This window comes from Dendrobates tinctorius, unplaced genomic scaffold, assembly GCF_039654945.1.
Source record: "Dendrobates tinctorius isolate UK_male_01 unplaced genomic scaffold, ASM3965494v1 ptg000158l, whole genome shotgun sequence".
NCBI classification, from domain to species: Eukaryota; Metazoa; Chordata; class Amphibia; order Anura; family Dendrobatidae; genus Dendrobates; species Dendrobates tinctorius.
The window spans coordinates 33,606,025-33,631,378 of NW_027361825.1; the positions used below are offsets into that span (position 1 = coordinate 33,606,025).

Sequence of the window (25,354 nt, forward strand, 5' to 3'; positions counted from 1 at the left end):
CAATCCACAATAGTACAAAAACAACAGATGTTTCGGTCGATAAGACCTTCCTCAGTTCCTCGGTGTGCCAAAGGCTTTAAGCCGTGTTAGAGAAGTTTAGGGAATGTAAGGACACAGTGTCCGTTTTAGTGGAATCCAAGCTAGTGAGAAAGATTGGAGCTTCAGTGGCTACACAGTGTCCATCATCGGTTAAAAGTAGAGCCGTTTGTCTAATATCCGAAGGAGATGTTAGTGCTGACCTTCAAAAACATGACATTCAATGTGAGCTTTTATACTACCAAGAGTAACCTATTTCACTAGGTCTTAACTCGTCGCTTTGACCAGCCGTACCCAATTATAGCTGATCAGAGGAGGCTTCGTCGATACTGGTTACATCCATTCCTTACCAAACGAGCAGCAAAAGGTCACTTTCATAGACTGTATGATGAGTTATGCATGCATCCTCAAAAGTTTTACAACTACACTCAGATGAGCTTATCTACATTTGACAAGCTTTAAGAGAGGCGGAGGCCAGGAATTACCTACCAGGATACAAGCATTGGTGATGTACATCTGCCGAGGAGTGACTTCTTCTGACACTAAGGTAATTTTGCCCCTATTTTCTTTTTAAAAAAAAAAATACGTCTGTACCTTCATGTCTTTGTCAAGGTTTTTTTGCTGTGTTGTCTTGGTGGGTAAATACGTTAGAACACATATTATTATTTAAAAATATGGACTATCTTAGAGCAACATTGTGGCCTTGCTTTACCATAGTGTATGTAAATGCCTACATGACTTGGTTTTCCAAAGTTTAGCGACAAAACAGTATTATAGTATGCTTGGCTTACTGTGACCAAATATAATGTTTCTTGTACTATGTTCACCAATGTTTGTTTCTTCTATCAAATTTGACAATTTCTTGTCATTTTCATTGTTATATTTTCACATGGATGCTATTTTTGATTTTCGTTTTAATATTATTCTGCACAATCTCATTTTGCTTTTTATATGTGTCCAATAGCTTCCTATCTACTTCCTAATCTGTCGCTTTCATCTAGATATCCTCCTGGGAAAGTCTACAATCTCAGCACAGCACATGTCAATAAGACGTCTGCGCAGATATGGCTAAAACTCCATTCTGTTGTTATGCCAGAGCCTGCATAACTTGACTGGGAGTGAATCTCATGTTGGTTTTTGGAAAAAAACTCAATTTCCAAACTGCATTGTGTCCTTGGATGAGAAATACATCAGGCTCAAGAAGCCGCCAAACTCCGAGTCCCAATATTTTAATTATGAGCAGTATTTTTTGGTTATACTGTTAGCGTTAGTGGAACGTAATTACACGTTTATTATTGTTGATATTTGGGGCCAATGGGGCGATTTCACAATATATAACACCTCGGCTACAGGATTCTCAATAGTAACCTCAATAGTAACCTTGCTCTGCCACCTCCATTTGTTCTCTCGGGGTCAACAAGTGAACCAGCACCATATGTGTTTGTTGCAAATGAGGTCTTTCAATTAACTCGGCATGTGATGCGACTGTACCCACATTGAGGCCTCAGTCACCAGAAGAGAATTTTCAACTATCATCTGGCTCATGCACGGCATCCTGTGTGTCAAATTGCGTGTGCTTCTGGATGCCCTACAACTAAGTGAACATAATGTTAATGGTGTTATCAAGGCATGTGTGGTATTACACAACTTTGCCCGCATGTATGAATGTGGCTATGATGCAGTTTCTGAAAGTGAAGAGGATGTGCTCATTCCCTTCCTTAATTCATCTGGCGCAACTACACAGCGACAGCCCTCCGGCATTAAGTTTCGAGATCTTTCTTCATCCTATTTCATCACTCCTGAGGGTGAAATAGCACAGCAGGATTAACAAGTTATTGTTCCTTGAAATAATAATTGTTGACAGTATATTATTTTTAATTTGCCCTTGTTCTTGTATGTGTGTTACATCAACATATGTTGCTTTTGGTCATTAATTAATGAAATAATGTACTTAATTACTTTTAAATAATGAAAAAAGACAATAACGTTCAAACAACATTTATGAAAATATAAAAAAATACTAATCAACATATTTCTTCATATGTAACTATAAATCCAAATTTGTAACAATAAAAACATAAATAAATGATGTTTTCACAATAACAACAAAACACAATAAGAAAATGAAAAACGCTACATTTATAAATTCTGGTAGGTTGGAGACCTTGCCTGGGATGCGGAAACATTGCCAGACCAAGATGGTTGTGTTGGGGATAAACTTTGATCCACTACTTGAGGTTGAGATGACCTTGAAGGGTAAGGTGTTGTGAATTGGTCACCAAGGAGGATGGCAGGAACAGGCTAAGCCACCAGAACACCAAAGAGGTTGGTAACTAAGTGGATTGTAGACCCCTGATCCTATCCACACAACTAGCAGTAGCCGTGGAGCGTTCCTACGATGCCCTAGACGCTTCGTCACAGCCGGAGGACTAACTAAGCCTAAAGACAGAAAGATGAAATCTAAACTGCCCCGGAGCAGATTCCCAAAGGAATAGACAGCCCCCAAACATATATTGTTGGTGAGACATGATGAGACACAAACACAGGCAGAGAACAGACTGAGCAAATGGTGGGACCCAAGCTGTCTAGACAGGACAGGACAGAAAAGATACTGTCTGCAATCATTCACAAAACCCTGAAAAAGTCCAACACTACTGATATACAAAAAACCTGAGATCACACGATCTCACCCCCGCTAGATCAGCACTCTGGTATAAACTGGTAGCAAAGCAAAAAGATACTAACATAACAGGGGACTGAACAAGCTGCAACATATGAAGCAGGGCCCAGCACTGCCCCCAGCAGGGAGCACGCTGAACCCTAGCAGAAAAACAGAAAGCAAAAAAAGACACAACCAGATTAGATGCAAAGGATTAGCAAAAGAATCACTTAACTCAACCATGCAGATCAGGGGACAAAACAGCTCCAAATGCACACTGAGGAAATCACCCGCAACCTCCAAGAGCAGCCAGCTCAATTATATGCTCCCAGCCAGTAATCCCAGGTTTCCAATTATCATCGTCAGGTGGGGAACTTCCATCCACCTGACCAGCTCCACCAGAGGGAGCAGAGGGAGCTTCGGCTCAGAACTCCGAGCAAAAAATTCACAACAGTAAGGTGGCATCAGTGTTTGTTGCTCATTGGGTAATGGTATAAGCCAGCATGGGTTGCAAAATGATCCCCCTCAGTAAGGCCATGCCTATACCAAGGTTGGAGCCTATCAGAGACCAACAAACTTGATATTTAGCCTCCCGGACAAGGTCAATTTTCATGTCTTCTAACACTCCTCTACTCATAGACAATGGGCTGGCGTCGACAACCTGTGGCTGGGGGTTGATATAAGTGGGGCTGAGGTGCTTGTGGGATTTGAGAGGTGCCCACATTGTCTTCCTCCTCGTCTGCTGTGCGCAGACGGTTGCGATCAAAGTGGTGCTAGACCTCAAGACACTCAAAGACTTTCCGTAGATTATTGGCTCTGGTGCACACATCCAATTTAATATGAATTGGATTTCGTGCATGGAGCCGCAAAGGCATCTATATTTCTTGCATATACCTGCAAGGCTCTGTGTAAATGCCTCCTCCCCATCATAATTGACCGTGCACAATAGATAGTGGGGTTTTGGACTTTCAACCTTGCACCTGGTGGTGATGATGGGGAGCTCCCTCCTGTGCCTAACTCTTCGGGGTATTCAAGGGGCTGCAACAGGAGAGTTATCAACATAAAATGTAAGGCTGCTGCTCCGCCGTCCTCCCACTTCCTCAGAGGCTGGTGCTGGCAGGATGGAGACAATGGGACTCATTAGTTTTTTACACTTCTCTGGTAAAGTGAAAGCTGAGCTCTGATTGATTCCCAATCAGGCAACAAAGTCAGGGCAACAAAAGTCAGTTTTACTATATATTTATTGTGCATTTCTTGCCATCATATTCCACAGCACTTTACATACATTATCATCGCTGTCCTAATGGGGCTCACAATTTAAATTCCCTATCAATATGACTTTGAAGTGTGAGACGAAACAAGAGAACCCGGAGGAAACCTACGCAAACATGGGGAGAACATACAGACTCCTTGCAGATGTTTCTGATCCTTCGTCCTGACACTCAGCAGATGCATTGCCATCAATTAGAGCATCATCAATCTGACCTTCTACTCTGGTAATGATCTTTCCATCAACCTCAATAAACAGCCCATCAGGATTTTCTTTGAACACGTAGATGTCAGAGAACATTTCATCTCCGGTGAGAATATCCTTATAGATTATCATGGTGGCGGAGGGATTGGCGCTGGAGTCCCGGAGAGGTCTGCGGGAACCTCAGTGTCGGAAAAGGTGGGATTTGGTGGGATTTGAACTCAGGACCTCAGCACTGCAAAGCAACAGTGCTAACTACCGAACTAAGATGAATGAGAAACAGGTGCTGGTATTGCTGCCCACCCTTTGATGGAGTATTTCATGGAATATTGCCTTTCTTCTCTTCCCCATTTCCAAGTTTCCTCTCAAACTCACAAACCTTTCCCTAATTCCACAAGCTTTCAGATTGACACAAGTTATTTCAATATTATGTTATTCTTGAGAACATGTTCTGGGAATAAAACATATCTCAAAGTTGGGAGGAAAATTTACAAACCCAACTCCCACCGGAGTGACTGAGATCTTTTCGGGTGGCACTGGTGACTTAATCGTGAAGTTCTGCAGTAGTGTGGTAAGAAAAATGAAAAGTTCCATAACTGACAAGCTCTTTCCAGGGCAAATTCTCTTACCTGAGAAGAAATATTGGTGAATAGAGGAACATCTACAATAGGCAATATATTCTATGTTAGATTATATATGCATTAATTTTAACAGGCGCCACAAAGAGAGCAGTTAATCAATTCATTGCTGCCACCATTTTACACATTGCAGAAAATTGCATCAGAGAAGCCTTATATCACCTTGGGTGCAGCTGGACAGGATTTCCTATAATGCCTACCAGCTATTACATCACATATTATAACACAGTTAATCAGGATAGACTATCACAGCCTGTATAAAAGCAGAGGCAGGGAATGCAGCAGTCATTTTGTATTAAATCTGGATAGTGATGTCACAGCTCACAGCTAAGCCATGGAGTTAGGGAAAAAGTCATAAAACTCTAAATAACCTTTAAAGATAATGTGTGGCAGCACAGCAGTCAAGTTTGGTACACGGGAAATAGGTTGTTGATTACTACATTTTACTATCCAGTTACCTATATTTGTGGAGGTCACTTTGACATTAATAAGGCTGTCTTTCCATTAAGGAGCTTGATAGGGGTTTGAAAAAGTCTTAAGAGACCTCAGATTGTTATATACATTTTTTTAGGACAATTGGAGTTTTTGGACTAATTTTGTTTTGTAACTAAGCAATTCATCACAAATCAATTTTCCTTAGAAAATTCTGCAAAGCTGGTGAATTTGAGTTTCAAAATATTTTGCATAGAGTGGCATTTAATAGTGATGAGCGAATTTGTTTGGAAAATGATGGCCAAACATAAATTTGGCACTAATATGGCATATTCGGATTCGTGATCGGAAACAAGACCACAATTTTATAAATTCGGGAAAAATCGGTAACATTTGGTAAAAAAGTGATCGAACCCAAAGAGTGGTCATAAATGGCTGCACATCCAGTTGGAAGAATGTCTCAAGTGGGGTACCATAGGGCTCTGTCCTGGGCCCTGTATTGTTCAACATCTTTATCATCGATTTAGATGAAGGAATTGGGGGTAAACTGATTAAATTTGCAGATCTCACAAAGCTAGGATGGATAGCTAAAACTAGAGAAGAAAGAGAGAGGATTCAAAAAGATATAAATAAACTGGAGCAGTGGGCAGCAACTAACAGAATGGTTTTTAACAGGGAAAAATGCAAAGTACTACATCTGGGCAATAAAAATGAAAAAAAGCATATACAGAATGGGAGGAATAGGGCTAAGCAACAGCACATGTGAAAAAGACCTGGGTATACTAATAGATCACAGACTAAATATGAGTCAACAGTGTGATGCAGCAGCAAAAAAGGCAAATGCAATTCTAGGATGTATTAACAGAAGCATACAGTCTAGATCACGTGAAGTCATTATTGCCCTCTACTCCTCTTTGGTCAAACCTCATCTGGAATACTGTGCCCGGTTTTGGGCACCACATTTTAAAAAAGTCATCAACAAACTTGAACAAGTTCAGAAAAGAGCGACCAGAATGGTGACCGGTCTGCAAACCCTGTCTTATGAGGAAAGGTTGCAGGATTTGGGAATGTTTAGCTTGCAGAAGAGAAGACTGAGAGGAGACTTAATAGCTGTCTACAAATATCTCAAGGGCTGTTACATTGTAGAAGGATCATCTTTATTCTCATTTGCACAAGGAAAGACTAGGAGCAATAGGATGAAACTGAATGGGAGGAGACACAGATTAGATATTAGAAAAAACTTTTTGACAGAGTGATCAATGAGTGGAACAGGCTGCCACGAGGGGTGGTGAGTTCTCCTTCAATAGAAGTCTTCAAACAGAGGCTGGACAGACATCTGTCTGGGATGATTTAGCGAATCCTTCTTTTGAGCAGGGGGTTGGACCAGATGGCCCAGGAGGTCCCTTCCAACTCTACGATTCTATGATTCTAAAATGTATTGCCACAAAAGTATTTTCAGCACTTTAGCAATGATAATGGTGGTGTATCATGAGCATTTGGCATGTGTTTGATGAGGGTAGGGTGTTTACAGAGCTCCGTCATTTTTTTTGCGGCTAGCCTATCAGGGAGCAGGAAACACCCACAATGTCCTGACACAACGGCTTGTGTCATTGGCTGCTGAAATCACATGTCCCTCTCCATATAAAGAGTGCCATTTTGACACTGTAACAGCACAGAGAGGCTGCTCCTGACGCTGGCACTGTTAACAGCAAGATTTTAGCTAGTTAGTTAGGTGGTTGTATATCAGTCAGATAGTGGAGCTAGATTGTGTCCAGTGAGGATTTTAAATTTACCTTCCAGGCACTTTTTTTTTCTTTTTTGGAAATTACTGAGATCCACAAAGAAAGCCAGCATGGCTTGTGAAGTGCACTGCTTCTATTGTGCTCCATGAAGGAGTATAGCCTTCTAATTAATATTTTTTCACTAGCTAAATGTGAAAAAGCCTGTTGTATCCCACATTTTAGCTAGTTAGCTAGTTGGCTGTATAGCAGTCGGATAGTGTAGCTAGCTATTGTTCAACCAGTCTGGCTGTTAAATTTACCTTCCAGCATTTTTTTTTGTCATTACTGAGGTCCACAGACAAAGCCAGCAGGGCACATGTCCTACAAGTGTGTTGTGCCCTGCTTCTATTGTGCTCCATGCAAGAGTATGGCATTCTAATTAATATTTTTTCATTAGCTAAATGTGAAACAGCCTGCTGTATCCCACCTTGTCATTTAGAGTTGTGGTGATATGAAACTGTCTGCAGACCTAAGGCACATTTAAAAAAAATACATATTTTCTGTTGCTGAATGTGATACAGCCTGCCGTATTCCACATTGTCATGTTGTGGCGGTGATGTGAACTTGTCTGCAGACCTAACGCACATTAAAAAATATGTAATTTTCTCTGTTGCTGAATGTGATGCAGTCCACCGCATCCCACATTGTCATTTGTGGCGGTGATATGAAGCCGTCTGCAGACCTCAAGCACATTATAATATTTTTTTTCCTGTTAGTAAATGTGATACAGCCCACTATATCCAACCTTTCCATTTAGTGGCGTTGAAATTGTTCTGGGTGCAGAGCTGTTGCACATTAAAATTAATTAAATTTTTTTTTACAAACGTGATACAGCAGCCGAGATCTGAGTTTCAGGCTGTGTGCCCACGATGCGATTTTTAAGCGTTTTTGCCGCGATTTTCGGCGCGAAAACGTTTAAAAATCTTGTACATGATGCACCCCATGCATTCCTATGGCATTCCACACATGCTGTGCTAATGCTGCGCTTTTTTCCACGGCGGAATCGCATCGCCGAAAAAATCGCAGCATGCTCATTCTTTTGTGTGGAATCGCAAAGAATTGCCGCGATTCCGCACCCATAGGAATGCATGAGAACCGCTTACTTCCCGCATGTGGCTATGCCCACCATGCGGGAAGTTAAGCGTCTCATGTGCGGTTGGTACCCACTGTGTGGAGGAGAGGAGACTGTCCTCCAGGCCCTGGGTACCATACCCCTGTAAAAAAAAGAATAAAAAATAAAAAATCGGGGTATATTTACCTTTCGACGTCCCGCACTGTATTCCCGGGCCTCAGCGTTCCCAGTAATGCCTTGCGGCAAGGTCCTGTGATGACGTAGTCTCGCGTGACTCTAGCGGTCTCGCGAGATCGCTATAGTAACGCGAGACCAACGTCATCACAGGTCTCGCAAGGCATCGCTGGGAACGCTGAGGCCCGGGATGGCAGCGCGGGATGTCGAAAGGTAAATATACCCCGACTTTTTATTTTTTTATCATTTTTAACATTTTATCTTTTACTATTGATGCCGCATAGGCGGCCTCAATAGTAAAAAGCTGGTCACACTTGTCAAACACTATGTGTGACGAGTGTGACCAACCTGTCAATCACTTTCCAAGCGATGCTTCAAATCGCTTGGAAAGTGCTTGAGAAAATCGCGGTAAAATCGCAGTGAAATCGTGTGGAAAAACCGCACGATTTCTGGGAAGGAGTCCGGTTTTCATTGTGCGTTTTAAAACGCTACGTGGGCCCATAGCCTCAAATTGTTTTGAGCCTATCTTCTAGATTATGTGCATCTTTGGCATCCAATTTCTCACAGCTTCTTTTATACCTAGCTTGAGACATGCACCTGTTACACCTCTCTTCTGATGAGCACCAAGCACCCTCTGGTAATTGGTGTTGGATACATGAATCATTGTAGGCTGGATCCTGGATTTCGTACTTCCCATAGCCACCCTGTTATTGATCCTGTTGTACTTTCCCATTCCCACTGTCGTCATGGCCCTTTTCCTGATCAGCTCATGTAACAACACGTCGGCCATATTTCTCTAGCAAACTTGCACCTTATCAGCAGCAACTGTAGAAAAGAGGGCATTCCCATGCCACAGACAATTTTCTAGATTATACAGGCCTCATCTACACTAAAAAAAATGTTTATGTTACGAACCGAATACAGAAGGGGAGATCTCAGTTTGAAATTGTTATAAACATCTAGTCAATGTTATACAGGCCTCATCGACAGGTCCAAAAAATTATTTTGTTACTAATGTCATGCAGTAGAAGAAATCTCTCTTTGAAATTGTTTTGGGCATCTAGTCAATGTTATACAGGCCTCATTGACAGGCCCAAAATAAATCTTCTGTTACTAACATGATACCGTAGGGGACATCTCACTTTGAAATTGTTTGGAGCATCTACTCAATGTTTTACAGGCCTCATCCACACAAAAAAAAATCTGTTACTAATGTCATACAGTAGGGGACATCTCATTTTGAATTTTTTTGAAGCAGATCTTCTTTGTCATACAGGCCTCATGGACACAAACAATTTCTGCTGTGAGTAACGTGATTAATCACACCACATTTCTCCTAATTTTGTGCCGCTGAAATTCAGCTGTGTGCAGAGGTTGTGCAGAGTAAAAAAATCTATTTTAAGTTGCTAATAGTGTGCACCTAACACGCTATCTGTGCAACTTGACTGGGGAAAAAGCGAAGTCGTGGAGGAAGGGGGATTAGGCTTTGTGTTCGAGGTGTATGAGGGGTAGGTGTTAATATTTCTGAAAGCAATACTGAACCACTAATGTGACGGCCTATCCAAAGACAACTGACAACTCCTGTTACTGGATGTTGTAGTTTTTAGTGTGCTGCATTGTTTTTGCGTAATTGCAGTCTCTGATATCTTTAGTGGGGCTTATGTGTCTGCTGTTGCTGCTGCTGGAGATGTTAACAATAATTTGTGGAAATGTAAACAGTCCTACTTGGGTGTCCATCTGCTGGGTTGAGTGTAGTGGAAGACCTGTAGGTTCCTATTATACTATTTCTACTGTGGTAAAATTGATGCCACTTTGTTAGTGTATGACACTAATTTTGGTAAATAAAACCTACAAAAGCCAAAATGAGAAAAACCCTACTGTAATTAAATAAATAAAGAGCAAAAGTGCATTTAAGTAATACAGTATTATACTATAGTATACTATATTTGTTCAAATACAGTATTATTAAGAACGCTGCATTACTTAAATGCACTTTTGCTCTTTATTTATTTAAAGCAGGGTTTTTCTCATTTTTGTCTTTTGTAGGTATTGTATGCTTTATGGCCAATGTGAACATGCATTTATATGCTGCGTGTATACCAACTCAAACCAAGCTCAATTTTTGTGGTTTTTTTTTCTTTTTCTTTTTGCATTCTGTGCAAGCTGGGGTGTGGCCTCCCTCTTCTGAGCTGGAAATTGTATTTAAAGGTTTCCCCTGACTGGTGTCCACTGGTTGGGACCTGCTCCTTGTCTGCCCTTATTCACACACTGATGTCAACTTTGACACATGATAAGGTTTTTAACATTAGACAGTGCAGGACCACCCTGACCAAAGACTCACTTTGTCAATGGTGGGACGGCTTTTATGCTATATTTGATCAAATACAGTATTACTAAGAACTCTGTATTACTTAAATGCACTTTTGCTCTTTATTTATTTAAAGACAGCAGGGTTTTTCTCATTTTGTCTTTTGTAGGTTTTGCATGCTTTATGGTCAATGTGAACATGCGTTTATATGCTGCATGTATACCAACTCAAACCAAGCTCAATTTTTGTGTTTTTTTTAATTTTTGTAAACGTGTAGAGTCCGCGTTGGGTCTCCTTCATGTGTGTTGCCGGTAGCAGTAGGCCTCCGATACCGGCAATCCTCCACTGTCTTTGAGTCAACTACCCGTGTTACTATCCTTACATTTTTTCGACAATAGTAATCTACAAAACTGATATGTATGCCACCTGAGTGTAGCTGAATATCAATTTCAATTTTAGGTGAGTATTATCACTTATATAACATTCGCTTTACATACATTATTGGCACTGTCATCATTGGGACTCACAATCTAAATTTACTATCTGTATGTCTTTGCTGTGTGGATAGAAAAATAATTACTGGGAGTAAACCCTCGCAAACACAGGTAGAACATACAAACTCTTTGCAGATGCTGTCCTTGGTGGGGTGGTAACACAGGACTACAGCACTGCAAGACTGCTAATGTTTTTGCGTTGACAACTGAACGTTTCTGTGGTTGAAAGGCTATCACTGCGATTCAAACTGTGCTCCTCATTGCTGTGTTGGGGAAAACCACTGACAAGATTGTCTTCCAGTATGTTTTAATACTGCAGCATGGGTACGTCCCTTTCTGGGGGAGAAGCAACAGTCAAAATTTACTTTTGCATTGTGGATAGAACACACTGGCAACCCAATAGTCAGCATTATTTGGAATCATAACTATACGGTTAACAATCATGTTGCAGATAGTGCTGCAAGAAGGCGCTCATGGGTCAGTCTTTTTCATGACTTCCAACTCCACAGTGTGTTGTTGGTGGTATAACACTCAAGCTTTCTTCCTCCATCCCCTCCTGACAACCACGGACAACATAGAGGGAATCATTATCATCTTCATCTGCTAACTGTTGCACATCCATCACCTCTTCCTTCACATTCTTTTCATTGTCCTTCTCCATTTGTACCTCACATAGCAAGCATCTGTGAGACAACCAACATGAACTTATAGAAATTGTTAACCCTAAAGGTATCCTCCTCTTCCTCCTCTTCCCCAGGACCACCACCATCACCTGCTCACGCACACTATTTAAAGTGACAGATGACAGTAATAGGGGTGCTGATGATGGCATCATCACCGCTAACCATCTTAGCAGCCACTAAGAAAATGTTCAGAATGATGCACAGGTCCTTCATCTGTATCCAGTACATAAGTGTGAATTGCACCACGTCCATACTGCATTGTGCCAGGCCATGAAAAATGTCATCCTGCACCAGGTCTTCTGCTGCGACAGACGCAACATGTGCAGAGTTTAATTCCACGGTGTGGTCATCGCATATCAACCTGTTAACCAGTAGTCCGAAAGATCTCTACACCAACTGAAGTGGAATGGTGAAAGTCAGCATGACAGTGGTTTTTGCAGCAGCGCATCCAGGCTGGGACAGTGGAGGAGGAATTGCTGTACCATCGGGTTGAGGATGTGAACCATGCAAGGCACGTGTGTAAGGTTGGTCCGGCATAGGCCCGCCACCAGGTTTGCACCATTATCGCACATGGCCTTCCCTGGCTCCAGGTTGAGTGTAGACAGCCATTGCTTAAACTCGGCATGGATAGCTGTCCACAACTATTGATCTGTATGACTGTGATCTCCAAGGCATATTACTGTAAACACTGCCTGATTATAGTGAGCCCTGGCTTCGCAGTACGGTGGGGGAGGGATTCTTTCTGCAGTGTTGGAACGTGTGTTTAAATAAGGCAGGGCAGAGGTTGAGGGTGCAGGTGGAGGCCCTAGAGGAGGTGGAGGAGGCAGAAGCACTGCAGAAACTGTTACATACAGAGGTTTGTTCCGCAAGCCCTTGGAATTCCAAAACTTGGTGTCTACTGCTTTAGTTCTCCATTCCCTGGTGTCTACTAGTTTAGTTCTCCAACCCAAGCTGTTTAGTAGTTTAGTTCTCCAATCCCTGTTGTCTATTACTTTAGTTCTCCATGTTCTGGTGTTAATTTGTTTAGTTCTGCAATCATAGCTGTTTAGTAGTTTAGTTCTCAAACCCCTGTTGTCTATTGGTTTAGTTATCCATCGTATAGCATGTAGTGGTTTAGTTCTACGACCCTAGCTGTTTAGTAGTTTAGCTCTCCAACCCCTATTTTCTAGTAGTTTAGTTACCCATCTTATGGTGCACAGCGGTTTATTTCTCAATCCCCAAGTGCCCTGCAAGCCTTGGGGATTGCAAGACTTGTGAAGCAGCCCCTTCCCCGACTGCCCCTACAGCCACCAGAGTAACCCAGTGCCCAGTGATCTAGCTGTAACTCCCCTGTCCATGCTTGCTCATCCAGGTGTCATTATTGAAATGCACCCTGGCAGACATAGAATTTTTCAGGGAACAGGTGATGTTGTCTGCGACTTGTAGCTGTAGCACAGACACATCTTTCTTAGAGAAGTAATCAGGGGCGGACCTACCGCCCGTGCAGCCTGTTCATTGAAAGGGGGCCCTGGGGGAGAGGGGACCTCTCCCCTCCAGCACTGCATGGCTAATTATTTCAAAATTCAAATTAGCCATGTGTAGCGCAAGGAGGAGAGCAGCGCTGCAGGAGGCGGCGGGAGCGGGTCTGACTCCCCCTGAGCAGGGGGGCCCCCAGCCAGCGGCACATCACATAGCCGCTATGGGGCCCCTGTGAGGCAGGGGGGCCCGCCTGCCCCCAGAACCGACTCTACCCCCCGCATTGATGGAAGCAATGATGGGGGAAAGAGCGTCAGCTGACGCTCCCTATCCCATCATTCCCTGCTCTGCCTCTGACACAGCGGGTGTGTGTACCAGGCAGTGCAGGAGAGGAGACAGGAGCCGGGAGCAACGCAGGCACAAGGAGAAGGTGAGGAGTGTGTTGTTTTGTTTTTTTTTAAAATCAATATGAGTACTGGACTGTGGGGCCATGCTGACCTGTATTATAACATGCTGGGGGGGCTATATACCATGCTGGGATGCATTATACCATGCTGGGCTGTATTATACCATGCTGAGGGGTGCTATATACCATGGTGGGCTGTATTATACCATGCTGGGGGGGCTATATACCATGCTGGCCTGTATTATACCATGCTGGGGGGGCTATATACCTTGCTGGGATGTATTATACCATGCTGGGCTGTATTATACCATGCTGTGGGGGCTATATACCATGTTGGGCTGTGTTATACCATGCTGTGGGGGTATATACCATGCTGGCCTGTATTATACCATGCTGGGGGGGCTATATACCATACTGGCCTGTATTATACCATGCTTGGGGGGCTATCTACCATGCTGGCCTGTATTATACCATGCTGGGGGGGCAATATACCATGCTGGCCTGTATTATACTATACTGGGGGGGCTATATACCATGCTGGCCTGTATTATACCATGCTGGGGGGGCTATATACCATGCTGGGCTGTATTATACCATGCTGGGCTGTGTTATACCATGCTGGGGGGGCTATATACCATGCTGGCCTGTATTATACCATGCTGGGGGGCTATATACCATGCTGGGGGGCTATATACCATGCTGGGCTGTATTATACCATGCTGGGGAGCTATATACAATGCTGGCATGTATTATACCATGCTGGGGGGGCTATATACCATGCTAGACTGTATTATACTATGCTGGGGGGCTATATACCATGCTGGGCTGTATTATACCATGCTGGGGGGGCTATATACCATGCTGGACTGTATTATACCATGCTGGGGGGGCTATATACCATGCTGGGCTGTATTATACCATGCTGGGGGAGCTATATACCATGCTGGGCTGTATTATACCATGCTGGGCTGTTTTATACCATGCTGGGGAGCTATATACCATGCTGGGCTGTATTACTCCATGCTGGGGGGGCTATATACCATGCTGGCTTGTATTATACCATGCTAGGGGGGCTCTATATCATGCTGAGCTGTATTATACCATGCTGAGGGGGCGATATACCATGCTGGCCTGTATTTCTATATACCATGCTGGCCTGTATTATACCATGCTGGGGGGCTATATACCATGCCGGGCTGTATTATTCCATGCTGGGCTGTATTATACCATTCTGAGGGGGCTATATACCATGCTGGGCTGTATTATACCATGCTGGGCTGTATTATACCATTCTGAGGGGGCTATATACCATGCTGGGCTGTATTATACCATGCTGGGGGGGCTATATACCATGCTGGGCTGTATTATTCCATGCTGGGCTGTATTATACCATTCTGAGGGGGCTATATACCATGCTGGGCTGTATTATACCATGCTGGGCTGTATTATACCATGCGGGGGGGCTATATACCATGCTGGGCTGTATTATACCTTGCTGGGGGGGCTAAATACCATGCTGGGCTGTATTATACCATGCTGGGCTGTATTATACCATGTGGGGGGCTATATACCATGTTGGGCTGTATTATACCATGCTGGGGGGCTATATACCATGCTGGGCTGTATTATACCATACTGGGCTGGATTATACCATTTTGGGGGGTTATATACCATGCTGGGCTGTATTATACCATGCTGGGCTGTATTATGCCATGCTGGGGGGGGCTATATACCATGCTGGGCTGTATTATACCATGCTGGGGGGCTATATACCATGCTGGGATGTGTTATACCATGCTGCAGGGGGCTACATACCATGCTGGGCTGTATTATACCATGCTGGGGGGCTATATACCATGCTGGGCTGTATTATACCATGCTGGGCTGTATTATACCATGCTGGGGTAGCTATATACCATGCTGGGCTGTATTACTCCATGCTGGGGGGCTATATACCTTGCTGGCCTGTATTATACCATGCTAGGGGGGCTCTATATCATGCTGGGCCGTATTATAACATGCTGGGGGGGCTATATACCATGCTGGCCTGTATTTCTATATACCATGCTGGCCTGTATTATACCATGCTGGGGGACTATATACCATGCTGGGGGGGCTATATACCACGCCAGGCTGTATTATACCATGCTGGGGGGGCTATATACCATGCTGGGCTGTATTATACCATTCTGAGGGGGCTATATGCCATGCTGGGCTGTATTATGCCATGCTGGGCTATATTATACCATGCGGGGGGGCTATATACCATGTTGGGCTATATTATACCATGCTGGGGGGCTATATACCATGCTAGGCTGTATTATACCATACTGGGCTGTATTATACCATTTTGGGGGGCTATATACCATGCTGGGCTGTATTATACCATGCTGGGCTATATTATACCATGCTTGGTTGTATACCATGCTGGTCTGTATTATACCATGCTGGGGGGCTATATACCATGCTGGACTGTATTATACCATGCTGGGGGGGCTATATACCATGTTGGCCTGTATTATACCATGCTAGGGGGGGTCTTTACCATGCTGGGGGGCTATATACCATGCTGGGCTGTATTATACCTTGCTGGGGGGGCTATATACCATGCTGGGCTGTATTATACCTTGCTGGGGGCTATATACCATGCTGGGCTGTATTATACCATTCTGGGGGGGGCTATATACCATGCTGGGCTGTATTATACCATGTTGGGCTGTATTATACCATGCGGGGGGGCTATATACCATGCTGGGCTGTATTATACCATTCTGGGGGGGCTATATGCCATGCTGGGCTGTATCATGCCATGCTGGGCTGTATTATACCATACTGGGCTGTATTATACCATTTTGGGGGGCTATATACCATGCTGGGCTGTATTATACCATGCTGGGCTATATTATACCATGCTGGGTTGTATACCATGCTGGGCTGTATTATACCATGCTGGGGGGGCTATATACCATGCTGGGCTGTATTATACCTTGCTGGGGGGCTATATACCATGCTGGGCTGTATTATACCTTGCTGGGGGCTATATACCATGCTGGGCTGTATTATACCATTCTGGGGGGGCTATATACCATGCTGGGCTGTATTATACCATGTTTGGCTGTATTATACCATGCGGGGGGCTATATACCATGATGGGCTGTATTATACCATTCTGGGGGGGCTATATACCATGCTGGGCTGTATTATGCCATGCTGGGCTGTATTATACCATTCGGGGGGGCTATATACCATGCTGGCCTGTATTATACCATGCTGGGGGGCAATATACCATGCTGGGCTGTATTATAGCATGCTGGGCTGTATTATACCATTTTGGGGGGGCTATATACCATGCTGGGCTGTATTATACCATGCTAGGCTGTATTATACCATGCTGGGCTGTATTATACAGCCCACCATAGTATACAGCCTGTATACCATGGTGGGCTGTATTATAACATGGTGGTCTATATACCATGCTGGGCTGTATACCATGGTGTGCTGGGCTATATACCATGTGGTGCTGGGCTATATACTATGCGGCTTTGTTATATACCATGGGGGGTACATTTTACATTACAGTATATTCTATAGGGGGAGGCTGTGTTATATAATATGGGGGGCTACATTATAGTCTATGGGGAGGTGGGCTGTATTATATTCTATTTGGGGCTACATTATATTCTATAGGGGGGCTGTATTATATTCTATGAGGGCTGCACTATACTATATGAGGAGGGCTACATTGTATTCAATGGAGGGGCTACATTATACTATATAAGGGGCTGCATTATATCCTTTGAGGGGGTTGTCATATTCTATGGAGGGGCTGCATTATACTACTGTATATGGGGGGGACTGCATTATATTCTGTGGGGGGGTTACATTCTATACAGATATTATATCCAGCCCTGCATAGCCTCATTATTAGATAACAACAAATAACAAATAACTTTGTTGCCCTATAAAGCGCTGGGGGGGCCCAAAAAATTTCTTGCTCAGTGGCCCACTACAGTCTGTGTCTGCCCCTGGAAGTAATGGTGACTGGTCAACTGGTATTGGGGGGACTGCGAAGGCCATCAGCTTTCAGAAACCGTTTGTATCCATAAGGCTACATTTCCGTGGCCAACAGATTGGAGTGGCCATGCAATAATCACAGAGATCACAGCCCATAAGTCATACAGAAACAAGAGCTGTGATCTTAGTAGCAAATACCTCTTAGCCGGCCCAATTGTCCAGACAATGACACGATTGGGTGAAGAAACAGGCTGTTCACAATAATTAGTTCTCAGAAAAGTAAATAGCTTATCCACGTCCAGATTACAACACATGGAACAAGCGTATATCCCGCTGTATGATCACTGCTAACTCCACGATAACCCTACACTCCTTGCTGCCAACAACAATCCTGTTTTTAACCCAATAAATAAATGCAGGCTGATTAGACGCCATTCTTCTTTTGAGGTTCACACCATCAGGGTGCTTCATCCCCTCTCCCTCAGAGTAGCAGTCATATACTGGCCCCCAGGCTCTCCCACCCACTTCCTTGACCACTTTTATGCAGTGCAGCCACACTTCATGTCCTCAGCATTGACAACCCATATCGTGGGAGACTTCAATAGCTCCACCTCCCCAACTGCATCCCAGCTTCTGTCACTAGCCAATTCTCATGGCCTATCACAAATTTCAAACTCCGCGACACGCAAAGAAGGTATCACCCCTGATCTGGACTTTGTCTGGTTCTGTTCAATCTCCTACCTAGATGACTCACCTCTTACCCTTTCTCCATCGTGAAATTAGGAGTATAACCACAACTTAGCCATTTTTAGGTGCTCTCTAAAAACACATGTTTAGGGCAGCCTATCACGTTCCCTAATCAAAGACCTTTATATATATAGCTTATTCTCTACTTCTCTGAACATAATTCACTATCAAACTCAACCATACCCAAAAGGCTCTTGCAGCTTTTATCCTTCCCACATTTCCTCAAGATGGTTGCACCATCATTGTAAATAAGCACCTGTAATTGGTGTCACTCCACCTCATTGTAGATTTTACGCTCTGAAGATCAGGGTCGTCATTATTTTTGCTTTAATTGTTTGATTATCTTAAACTTGGTAACTTTTGACTGTTTTATATGAACTTCTGTCTCTTAAAGCTATGAGGAATGTGTTTACAATATATAATTAAAGGTTATTATTATTAGCAGTAGATTGAAGCTGGTGAAATTCAAGATGTTAACTTTGCCATGTGTAGGAGTAAAGAATCTTTTACGTGAGCACATCTGCACAAATGAGGGTTTGCTGCTGTGACCACACAGGGTGGAGTAGGGTGAACACGACAAGCTGCTGGACTGTGAGAAAGGTGTAGTTGGGGATGTTACGGTGGACTGAGAAAGATGGGGTGTGCTTGATATCTAAGATCAGTCAAAAACAGCAGGCATGTCCAATTCCGTATCAGCTGACAGGTTCTAAATCAACCCAACTGTATAGGGTAAAAAGTGGAGGTTCTTCAGCCGGAGACCTGTGTGACAACACTTGCCACGGTGAGGGAGGAGAAAGAATCAAAATATGTGGTTGATGGGGTGGATGGTGGTTGGCGAGACCCACTAGTCTGCATTTTAGCACAATGGCATTCCACGATTAACGCATGTTGATCATGCATGTAGTACTGAAATTATTTCATTTTTTTTACTCTACTAGGTTGCTTTTAAAAAAATTAACAGATAACATGATTTTTTAGATTTTTGCAGGTCTGAAAATAGATCCAAGAGAGCCAACTGCAGAACCACGAATGCTGCTTTCCGCTGCCAGAGTTGGGCCTCAGAAAGCATTGTGATCTACTACCTCATCATCATCCTCTCTTTTCTCCCACTCCTCGCCCTGAAAGTCACAGTACAGTCTGCAGGCACCTCAAATATTTGAGTCTTGTCACAAATGGATCACCTTCACCCAACGCGCGTTTTGCTTTTGCTTCAACGGGAGGCGCGCCGTCGGGGCGGATGGACGCCCGGGGGACTCCGCATCAAACACATGGTATGGTTGCTTCATTCTACATGATTATATCTACTATTGCTCCCTGATTACGGTTATACCGCTAGTCAATAGGATGATGCCTTTAGTATGATATTGTGTGCACATGCCGTCATTTTTGGGCATTTTTTTGTAAAGCGGCATTTATATACCGCCATTAATAGGATGTAGCTGTCACTTTGACAGCAATTATATATGCCTTGCAATAGATTAGGCACCTATATGCATAGCAGTTTCAGTATGTTACAATTATGATATATTTGGGAGTCATCATTTTATATTCCAGTCTATGGTAACTTCTTTTAGAAAACTACACCACAGAAAGTACTTTGTATTATTTTCATGTAGGTGTTTTTATAAGACACAGTTTTGTGGTTTGATAGTTGTGAGAAACCTCATGGGTAATCGATATCCCTTTTATTGATATGTTCATCTCTCTTGCCATATATATATTTTTAATTTTTTGATAAATAAAAATGTATTTTTTAATAATACCATTTGGTCTATAGCCCGGTTCTTTCTATGTTCTCAAGGTTTGACATTGTGATTTATCCCTCATATCATACCTGTCTCACAACCCTTAACAGCTATTCAGTACTTTCAATTCTTTCCTGCATCCACCAGTTCCCCCTCCCTCTCCTCTCATCTCAGCTGAATTCTGTGCCTCACCACCTGTGAACTTGACACAATAATGTCCTACCTCACTCCAAACTTTACCACAGTCTTCATCACAAGCATAACCCACCTCTTCAATCTGTCACTAACAACTGGTGTCTGCCATCCTGATTGAAACATACCTCGATCACACCCATCCTCAAAAAGCCCTCCCTTGATCCATCCTCTGTGTCTCCCTATCGCCCCATATCATTTCTCCCCTATGCCTCCAAACTACTGGAACAACATGTCCATTTTGAACTGTCCTCTTACCTCTCCTCTTGCTCCCTCTTTGACCACTTACACTCTGAATGCAGACCGCACCATTCGCACCTGCCAGTGCCCATCTGTCTCACACCTGGTCCAGCCTGCATCTGCCAGTGCTTTTCTGTTCCTCAGCTGTTCCCATCTGCATTTGTGGTTCCAGAGTCCCTACAGTGCCTGTCTGCATTTTTCATCCCTCCTTTGGGCCACAGCAGCTTGCCCACTGTAGGGGGTCAGCTGCCACATTCTGTAAGTCAGCCATGTAGTAGCACCTGGTGCCACCTCTTTGTACCTCCTTGGGTCACAGTTTTCACCTGCTGCCACTTATCAAGTAGGGATTTGGTAGGCCATCTAGTTATGCCTCTTCTAGGCTTTCAGAGGGATAGGGAACATTGATTCCACCACCTTGCCCGCTACAGTCTCCTTCTGCTAGGTTGGCTGTAGTGGAAGAGGTGTCAGTCCCTGCTATACTAATTCTACTTTATTGCAGTTGATGCCACTTTGTTGGTGTCTGCAACTAATTTTTGTAAATGTGTAGACTCCTGGTTGGGTCTCTTTCATGTGCGTTGCCTGTAGCAGTAGGCCTCCAAGACTGTCAGGCCTTCACTTACTCAACTTACCCTTGCTACTATCCTTAAATTTTTATGACAATGGTAGTCTACAAAACTGATATTTGTGCCACCTGAGTGTGGCTCAGCATGAAAGCAGGTAGAGGTCTTGCATGTGGTACAGTATCAGGGTTCCCAGCACAGGAGGCCTACACCAATCCCTCACCTACCCCATCTTACTGTGACGTTCAAGTAAAAGCTGTAAATGCTGTCCCAGGCCCCGATACCTCATGCCTGGCTGATTGCTGCAGTTCAATTCTCCAATTAGTACTGTAGGTGAATTGAGGTCACTTTCCTGGTGTCTGTCCCTACTTTGTTGTGTTTTGGCAGCATTTGGAGCCATTATAATGTGCTGTGCAGGCGGGTTTTTTTTGCCTTCCATTGAGCTGAATGGTGTTCAGTTATGTTATGCAATTATTCAGCAAAATAATCGAAGAATATTGCAAATTCGGCAATCGTAATCCAAATCAAACATTGAAATATTCGCTCCTCTCTAGTATTTAACAATGGGGCACTTCTGTAGGATACATAGTAACCAGCTAAACACCAGCAGGCCCTCATTTAGATGAAGGCTTGTGCAGGTAGATCAAATCCTTAAGGCTTGGGTTATATAGCGATTTTGGTCTCAACAGCCATTGCATCACTAAAGGTTGTTCGGTGCCACTGTTACATTCTATAAAAGTTTCCCAATTTCATCCAAAATATTTTGGGGTCAAACTTTTCATGGTGCCTTGTCCTTGTGCACATATGTATGTATTGGGGTACCAACCATTCCAAGTGTTTTGGAGAACATTAGACTCTCACCATCAACGGAAACCTTCAAGAAGAACCTGAAGACCCACCTGTTCCGACAAGTCTACAGCCTGCAATGATCCTCGGTCTACTGAACCACAGCAAGACCTGCTCTACCCTCTCCTACTGTATCCTCACCCATCCCTGTAGACTGTGAGCCCTCGCGGGCAGGGTCCCCTCACCTTATGTACTTGTGTGTCCCTTGTATTACACATGTTTATTATACTTGTCTATATTTCCCCTTTTCACATGTAAAGCGCCATGGAATAAATGGCGCTATATAAATGCATAATAATAGTAATAACATTAGGAAGCATTACTAACCAAGTTTTCTGTATTATATTTTTTTTTCTTAGCCCAAGTTGATTTTTAACTTTTTAATGCACAGCTCTGGCAAAAATTAAGAGACCACTGCAAAATTTGCAGTTTGTTTGATTTTTCTCTTTATAGGTATATTTTTGAGTAAAGTGTAAATAGTTCTTCTATTCTATAAACCACTGACAACATGTCTTCAAATTTCCAAGCAATAAATTTTGTATTTATTTTCTGACAAAGAAAAATGGTCAAAATTACAAAAAAACAGGCTTTCAGACCTCAAATAATACAAAGAAAACAAGTTAATAATCATTTAGAAACAACAATACTAATGTTTTAACTCAAGAAGAGTTCAAAAATCAATATTTTGTGGAATAACCATGATTTTTAGTCACAGCTTTCATGCGTCTTGGCATGCTTTCCACCAGTCTTTCACACTGCTCCTGGCACAAAAATTTAAGCAATTCTTCTTTGCTTGCTGGCTTGTGACTATCCATCATCCTCTTGATTACATTACAGAGGTTTTCAATGGGGTTCAGTTCTGGAGATTGGGCTGTCCATGACAGGGTTTTGATGTGGTGGCCTCTTAAGTTTTGTCAGAGCTGTATATGGCAACAGCTACACTATCACGACCAGCAATTTGCAAAACATAAGATATGATTGGATTTTTTCCAACTAGCTTGTCGCTGACGCGGTAGTATAGGTGTCGTAATGTGACCCCATTCACTACTATAGCATCGCGATGTGGCAGTGGCGCTAAGTTAACATCAGTTGTGAAGCAACTGTCGTGGCCAAAAATGCCATGTAGCCTTAGCCGTAAAGGGGTTGTCTACACCACTACAAGGACAATCCCTTCTTAAACTAAATGTTCGGCACCAATAATATAATAAAGCCTATAATCACCTCCCGTGCCGGCGCTGTTCCAGCGGTGTCAGCACTAGCGGTCCTGGGGCTGTGATACGGTGGAATGACACAGGATGCCTGGTCCCAATCAATGCTGGCATCACTGTCCCCAACTTCGGACAAACTGAACATGAAGAGGAAATCCGTGCTGCAGCTGATCCCTGGCTTCCTCCTCATGTTCAGTTTGTACAAAGGCAGAGACAATGACACCAGCGCCGATTGGGTGCCTGTGATACCTGTCAAAACACCGCAACACAGTCGCCGGGAGAGCGAGTGCCAACACCACAGGAACTAAAAAGGTATGGGAGGTGAGGTGATTATTTTACCAGTCCTAACATTTAGTCAAGAAAGGGTTGTCCTATTAGTGAACAACCCCTTCAAAGAAGTATTTTCATTTTTGAAAATTATTACGTATTGCTAGAATATAAACATTCATGTCAGAACCTAGTTGAGTTCAGTTCATACTCACCTACAGAAAATGGCATGAAGTACTCTTTCCTTAGAAGTTTCCCATTTTCATCCAAAAAGTTTTTTGGGTCAAAGTTTTCAGGGTTATTGAATTGAGTCTTGTCCTTGTGCACATGTGTAAGCACTACAGTGAAAACTGTTCCCTGTGTACAGAAGAATATTAGGAAACCTTAGTTAGCAAACTTTTCCATATTACAATTTTTGACCATTTTTTTCTTAGCCCAAGTTGATTTTTACCTTTTGGAATGTATAATTGCGAATCTGAGTATCAATGGTCAATTCACGGGGAGCAACCAATGGTGAAACGTTACAAAATCTCTGGACCTCACATAAAAAAGCTTCTGTGTATGGCATATTATATCTGTCCTCAAAACTTGGTGGACGTTGGCCAATTACGTTGTCTATCTCATTGTAGACCTTCTCTAAGGCAGAAGCAAACATATTTTTTAATATGCTGTTTTATTAGTTTTTCTTATATTAAACCAGATTTTCATGGTTTCTGTCCTACCTTAATTACATACCTGTTACATTAGGGTGTTTCATTAGAAGCAAAAATGTAAATCTTAGCGTCGTGCTTACTGTTTCTGTCCCAGCAAAGAACAACATTAAAGAGTTCATCACCAAAGTGTTGGTATTGTAGAAAGTTTCCTTATTCTTTTCTTCCTATATTTGAAGAATAGACACGAAGATCAAGGGAGGAATTTACCAAGAGAAGTATTCTTGAAGTAATTTTCACTGTAACTGTTGTAAGGTAGCGCTTATTGTTAGTGTTGGGGAACACTCACTTGGCAGCGGATTCACGGCACACAGGAACACTTTCCGTTTAAACAGTCTATGTAGTCTATTATACAGCATAAACCATAAAACGCAACAGTCCTTCATCAGGCAGGTCAGTGTTCATATTAGGGCTCTGCTTTCTCAGCCATGTGGTCACACAGGCTGTGCCATGTCCAGTAAACAGGCTCTATAGCCTCAACATAGTTATGTCCCCCCTGTCTGGGGTTACCTCTGAATAGCTCCTGCTCCAGACGCCAACTCTTGGTTAGTCCTTTCTCTCAGGGAAGCGGCCGCACTGGGCTCACCATTCCGGACAGTGCCTTATTCACTAGGCCACCTCACGGTTCCAGAACCACAGCCGGGCAGTGGCTTCAGAATGCAGAGCCATCACTGACTCTGGAAACACAACCTCTCTGTGTGCTGTTCAGGACTTTTCTGTCCCCACTTGGAACTGTCAAACACACAGGCCACCAGGTTCAAAGCCTCTATGTGCTCTTCAGGGAGGTAGCACACCTTCCAACACATAGGCCTTCCAGGACCTTCCACATGAACCAATCAGGTCCATACACTCTCCCCATGTGACCAGACCTCAGGCACATTATATGGTCCAGAACCACACCCACAGGTGAGGTATGGATCACATGGTTATGACCTCACTAAAGGTCCTATTTCACACAGCCACACACACAGGCTTTATCCTGGTCATTCAGACACATGCCCCTGGGTGGGTTTGTAGGTGACTGGTCCCACCAATCTCACCAAGTCACCTGAAAGCTTCCTTGATACACAGCAACAAATCCTCAGCAGTATATCTTTGCTGATTAATACATATTCCAGCTTCCCACCCCTGTGATACATATCTGCCATTTATAATCCTGCCACTCACCATTTTCCCATCATAACCAAGGGAATGCCTGCATACATGTCCCGGGCAG

General features: G+C 43.3%; 1 protein-coding gene across 1 annotated transcript in view; it reads right to left on the reverse strand.

Annotated features, from left to right (window-relative positions):
- Nucleotides 1-4,299: 4,299 nt before the first annotated feature.
- The window catches only part of LOC141052057 (cytochrome P450 2F2-like), a 61,023-nt gene continuing 39,968 nt past the window's right edge, over nt 4,300-25,354 (reverse strand). The window contains exons 6-9 of the mRNA XM_073549246.1: nt 24,164-24,305; nt 23,880-24,064; nt 23,644-23,785; nt 4,300-4,795 (exon numbers count right to left, since the gene is read on the reverse strand). Of these exons, the coding sequence (XP_073405347.1) occupies nt 4,599-4,795; nt 23,644-23,785; nt 23,880-24,064; nt 24,164-24,305 (666 nt within the window). The 3' untranslated portion in view covers nt 4,300-4,598. The remainder of the gene's footprint in view (nt 4,796-23,643; nt 23,786-23,879; nt 24,065-24,163; nt 24,306-25,354) is intronic.